Source organism: Plectropomus leopardus, chromosome 8, assembly GCF_008729295.1.
Source record: "Plectropomus leopardus isolate mb chromosome 8, YSFRI_Pleo_2.0, whole genome shotgun sequence".
In the NCBI taxonomy this organism is placed as follows: Eukaryota; Metazoa; Chordata; class Actinopteri; order Perciformes; family Serranidae; genus Plectropomus; species Plectropomus leopardus.
This window is the reverse complement of record NC_056470.1, coordinates 6612125-6618124: the sequence shown is the minus strand read 5'-3', so window position 1 is coordinate 6618124 and position 6000 is coordinate 6612125. Positions and strand designations below refer to the sequence as shown.

General features: G+C 41.8%; 1 protein-coding gene across 3 annotated transcripts in view; it reads right to left on the bottom strand.

Annotated features, from left to right (window-relative positions):
* Positions 1 to 632: 632 nt before the first annotated feature.
* The window catches only part of LOC121947225 (vitamin D3 receptor A), a 99188-nt gene continuing 93820 nt past the window's right edge, over positions 633 to 6000 (bottom strand). For all 3 annotated transcript variants that reach the window (XM_042492180.1, XM_042492179.1, XM_042492178.1), the window contains one exon: positions 633 to 2592. In XM_042492180.1, coding sequence (XP_042348114.1) covers positions 2339 to 2592 — 254 coding nt within the window. In that variant the 3' untranslated portion in view covers positions 633 to 2338. The remainder of the gene's footprint in view (positions 2593 to 6000) is intronic.

Below are 6000 nucleotides of genomic sequence, written 5' to 3'. Positions count from 1 at the left end.
CGCTGTTATTTAGTATGTTTAGAAATCACAGTGATGCCTTGAGCTTCAAAAACAATCTCTGTCTTATGATTGTAAGCTTACGCCACACACACCAGAAACACCAAGAACACAATATCATCAGACAAACTTTTTCCCTGAGGCAACAGCCGGTATAGCTGGGTTCTGTCCAACTATCTAGCTCTGAACTGTCTTAGCAGCAATCTAACCAGCCGAACAATTTTTTTTTTTGGATAATCGACTATCCATGAAACATGACGTTGTGTTGTGTCAGTCTACGAACTTCACAGGTCCAAAAATCCAACAGAGAAGTACTTCCCTGCACTGAACCCTCGCTCAGAGCCTGTACATGCACCCCCTTGTGGTCCATCAGTATTCTCATATACTGTACACACATCACAAAAATAGAAGGACTCCTCGCACACTTGTCAGTGCTTACTTATGTGTGTGTGCATGTCTTTTGAAAGACGACTGACACACACAACCGAGGAGGTTCCTTCAGATCCTCTACATTATACAACACTCTTTGCTTCCACTGAAGCAACCATTTCGTTCTCTTAAATATATATATATATTCATATATATCAGCTTATACGTATTATATATATTTATATAGCATTATACATACATTCTGGTTTTGTGAAGTTCCCTTTTGTCTTGTGAACAGGGAATTCTAACCGAAGCAAATCCCTCCATCAACCCAACCTCCTTTACTAATTTCTCCGAATCTCCCCTTTCTTCTCGCTGTTCCCAAACAGACACATTCCCACTTGAACTTCCTGTCTGACCATCTAACACCTCTCTTTGCACATACACAGATACACAGGGCTGAGCAGCCCATCCTAACCAAGGATTTTAAAATAGTAACCTTTACATTGCTGTGAGCTTGCTGGCCATGTTGATGTTTAATATATTTGGATGTCTTTGCTGTCAATAAACTGTAAACAACGATAGTTTTTAAGCTAACACAAGTGACGCAACATTGCAAGCAGGTTAAATGTACCTCACAAGTGCCAGCACGGTTAAAAGATCTGTGTATCTACTCCTGTCTGCCATCGCCATGATGTGAACATGAAACAATGTAGGATGATGGCCATCAAGCTGTCTTCGCCGTGAAGAAAATGGCAGGAATCGAGAGCTGATGTCCGGGCGAAAGGTGATGATGAGGAAAAAAGGCATTTGGAGTTTGTGGATTTGGAGAGGATGTCTGTCTGTTCCAGAAGTCTGTGAGTCAGGACATCACGCTGTGTTTGCGAAATCCAGAGGTTAAAATATAATCTGGTTATTCGAGTGCTGTGAAAATGCACAGCATATTTAGGTGTCCATAAATCCAGAGGTCCAGGCGTTTGAGAGTTGCAGCATGAGGTCAGGAGGAGGAGGACGATGGGCAGATGATGAAGAGGTTGCTGTTTACTCGTATGATTAGCCATCTTTTCCCTTCATGTCCAGGTATAACAGGGCTGGGGTTCTCGTGGGGGAGAAGGCGGTAAAGGTTGAATAATCATCCTGTGATGTGTGACGTATGCGAGCGTGCCTCCTCCTCTGCTATGTAGTGTTCATCTTGTCCGGTATTTGTAATGTAGTCTTAGTCTTGCGTCAAATGTCCTCGTTAGTCCTTATTTAGTCAACCTCATCCTTTTTTTAATCACATTCTAGTGACTAAAAGTCTACATTTTAGTCTTTAGTCAAAGAAAACTGTTTTATTCCCCTTTTATCAATGGAATCTGGAATCTGCCAAAACAAACATTTTATTTATGTGAGTAAAACTTAATCCACATGAGATGTTATTGTATTATCTGACGATTAAAAACGCAGCTTTGCTGAGTCTCTGGTCTTGTGGTCTGATGGTATCATCCAAATGAGGAACATGTTCTGAGCCTTAATGTGTCTCGTCATATTTGTGGTTTTCTTATCAGCTGTTTTATGGCCACATTGCTTCCCCTCCCTTCCTTTTGTTTGTTTCTTAGCCTCACTGTAACAAAAAAAGGCCCAAATATCAGTGTTTCTTTCTCTCAAGCACTGTTGTTGTCATTGTTAAGTTAAGTTACTCTGCTCTTCCTAACTGTGCTCATTGTGTGCTGCTGGAGTAGTCTTAATATGGGTTAATATGGACTGTTCAAACTGTCTTGAATCTTTCATCTTTTTTTGTCAATGAAAATAAAGATTTTAGTAAATTTTTAAACTGCATTTTAGTCACTTTTCTTCAGCGACACTGCGTGCTGATGAATTAGTGTCGTTTAGAGTTTGTCGGCGCTGTCTCGTCATAGTCTCGTCTTAGTCACGGAAAAATAAAAGGTCGTTGTCAAACATATTGAGTCAAAGGTCAAAGTTGACACCACCGCTATGACACCTCGCTGCCGAACACTTCCAGCACCAGCGGGGTGAGCTGCAGGCTGTGCTCGGGCTGGAAGGAGAGCGAGCGGTACTGCTTGGAGTGCTCCTCGTTCAGGCTGCGCAGGTCGGCCAGCTTCTGGATCATCTTGGCGTAGAGGAGGCGCCCGCCAGGGTGGTTGACTCGGATGTAGGCCTGCAGTGCGTCCGACAGGTGATCCTGGAGCTGCTCGATGCGGCCGTGGTCTTGGACACCGGGACGATCTGCCGTCGTGGAATGAAGAGGGTGCAGCGTGGAGGGAGTGTGTATGTCCATCACGAGGAGAGGTCACAGAGCAGAGGAGGGAGGCAAGTGGGGAGGTGAGCAAAGAGAGAGGGAAGGGCACAGGGAGAGAGCAGAGGAGAGGAAGAATCAGGTGGGGAGGTGGATGGATAGAGAGAACATCAGTCAGAATTTTTTGTTGTTTTGTTGTAATGGATTGTTGGATATGTTTATTGTATTACAAATTGTGGTTACTTCTTAGCTACATTTTCAATGAAAACAGATCTCACAACATGCACTTTATTATCATGCTGGCTGATTACAGTTAACAGTAGTGAAGTACACTGCCACAACAAAATATAAACACACCACACCTACTCTCCACTTTCTCATGTGGTTAGTATCATGCTCACAACATGTTCTGGCTTCATCTTTTGAACCACAGATTGTATATAAAGACAGACACATGGCAGTGAAGTCAAAACATCTAAGTCACTCCCCTGGTGGCTGGCTGCAGTACTGGTCAAAAACCCCACCGCTTCCATGTTAGTGGATGGGACATGATGCCAAGCTCTTTTCTGTCATTTTAGGTCTCTCACCACACTTATGTTTGATGAGTGTTCATTTTTCTGATACCTTTGTTTTCTAATTGGTTATTTGTGCTATAAAAAGGTTGTATGATCTTGTGATTGACAGCTATGTGTGCCAATCAGTGTGCTTGCAATCAATGGCACCGCTAACAATTTGTTGGACGGATGTATGGGCAAGACCTCAACAACACAAAGATTGTCACTGCGCGAAATCTGGCTCCAAATGCCATTACCAGGGAAAAGATGGCTGTGGCCAAAACTATTTTCAGTTAGACACAGTCCATGTTTTGAATCCCTATATTTTGCCTGGTTTTTACTATTTTTATTTATAATTGCAAATAGACATCACATGCATACTTACACAGACAAAAAGTTATTTTCAAGATAAGTTAGGTTACTCAGACATTTCTTCAGAAGGCATATGTGAATGGTACATGCTCTTAAAGAAAGAAAGGATTGGACAGAGGAAAGTATCAGTGTTAATGAGAGAGTCCCGCCATCAGGGGGAGCACCAGAGGGTACCCTGGCCCGAGGCCCAGGTGGGCCCATGCAAAGGTCTATGGTTGACCCTTAAACAACCATTTACTCACAAACATACATCCTGACAGTACAGGTTATATGTATTTAAATGATTAATAAGTGCATCATCATTAAAGCACATTTTAACTTTATATCTGATGCCCCGACCCCCACACAGCCGGGGTCAGATGGGCAGAACACACACGTACCACTAAAATAAAGATGTACAGAGAACTGCCGCCTGACGAGCTAAGTCAAAAAGCCACAGCAAATGTCGGGGAGAGAGAACGAGGAAAAATAGATCAGAGAGGCAATGGCCAAATTTCTGGCCAAAATAAAGTGTGAGTAAGCACCAGATATTACAGGCTGAGCTGAACATGGCAAATTGAAGCCTTGGGGCTTTATTGTGTTATCCTGACTTTTACTGTTACTTAAGCCTCCACAGCCTTGGCTGAGTCGCTGTTTTCACAAAAGTAAAATGTCCAATAACATCAAATCAAAGCAAAGGTGAGGAGCACATTAGCAAAGAGAACCTGCTGTAGCAGGCTCCGTTTTAAAGCTAGAGTGAAGATACTGGTTTTATATGACTAGACAACCTAAGGCACACTGGCACACAACACGTCCTCCTATCTTGTGGCAAAGGGGCACATTAAGGTTGCAAAGTCATGCCAAATATTGGCGAGGGAAAAAAGTGGAATTGCCACTTTTCAAAATCGTGTATTTGAATATTTCTGCACACTGCAGTCCCTAAAAGTCTTTGAAATGTTTTAAAAAGGTGTTACTGGAAAACTTGTGGACCCAATGACCCCACTGTATTTATGGGTGATGATGTTAATCCCCATAATAGTCATTTTATTGTAGTGACACCGTTTGAAATTGCCCATGTTGCCATTAGAGTTAAGGGTGGGTTGGTGGTGGGGGTGAAGTGGGTGTGGATGAGGAGCCTAATTTGGAAATATTTGTCCCCTCGTCTACTCCTGGGACATTCTGAGCCTAACTACAAAAAAATGTACAGATTGTATAAAACTAAATGCACATTTTATGGATTCCATCACTGCTACTGTTTTTCTTTTTTCTTGTGGGATGGATACACCTGAAGAATTCTTGCTGGAATTTGTTCACATTCTGAAAGAAGGTCATAAACAGAAGTTTAAATATCACATTTGTTTAAGCTATTTGGCTCATAAACTTACAATAGTGCTGAACAGGGAAAGCAGAGACGCTTTAACATGTTTTAGATGGTGAATGAGACTGCGTCATCTATTCTTGCAGTGGCCTTGCTGCTTGTTCACCTCACTCAGTGATTACGTTCATTCACTGTTTTCAACTTGTCAACAGAAGCTCACAAACATTCATTTCTGACCTTGTGTGGTACCTTCATGTTTTAACACATGATACTGCAATCATTAAAAAAAAACAAAAAAAAAACACTAAGGCTCAATCCCAATACACCCCTTTGCCCTCCACTCAGCCCTTACCCCTCAGATTTGCACATTCACATGTAGCAGTAGGGTCCCTGTATTTTCACTGTTAACAGTTATAAAAATATGATAACCACCATATAGGGTTGAGCAGAGTTGCAGATGAAATGAGTATCCTGTACAGACAATGTTCTTTTGATGAGTACAAGTATCAACCAAGTAAACTGTGTCAATATTTGTACTTGTGATGAAGGAAAAATTCTTATTTGGGGAGCTCCTTTCTGTTCCTCTTGTGATCAAAAATGGTCTGAAGCTCAATCCTGAGGTTCTTCTGCAAATAATTGTCTAATAAATAATAAATATAGTAATTTCTGATCAACCTATATCAATATCAGGTTAAAAATAACTTTGGGGCAACCTCTAGCTCACTGGGTAGAGTGTGCGCCCCATATGCCTCAGGCTCTTGCAGTGGCCTGGCTTCGATTCCTGTGGCCCTATGCTGCGTGTTGTTCCTCCTTCTCTGTCCCACCTTTCCTGTCTCTCTCAAACTGTCCTCTAAAATGAAGGGAAAATGCTCCAAAAAAATAATCTTAAAAAAAAAACAAAAAACAACAACTTCTAGTTAGTTCCCACCCACTTCCAGTTAAAACCTCACCCACTCTGAACATAGATACGCATACAGATAATTTAGCTGGTTGAACAGATACTAGGGCTACCCCCTAAAAATCAATGATTCGAATCATCATTTAGAGACCCATAGAGCAATTTTGTTTTTTTTGGTTTTTTTGTTTTGCTAGTAAGTGTGTATGCAGTGTACTTCTGGGGATATTTTGGTTTGGTGGATTTTGCTGCAGAGAGAGCGCTCTTGACTTCCATGCTA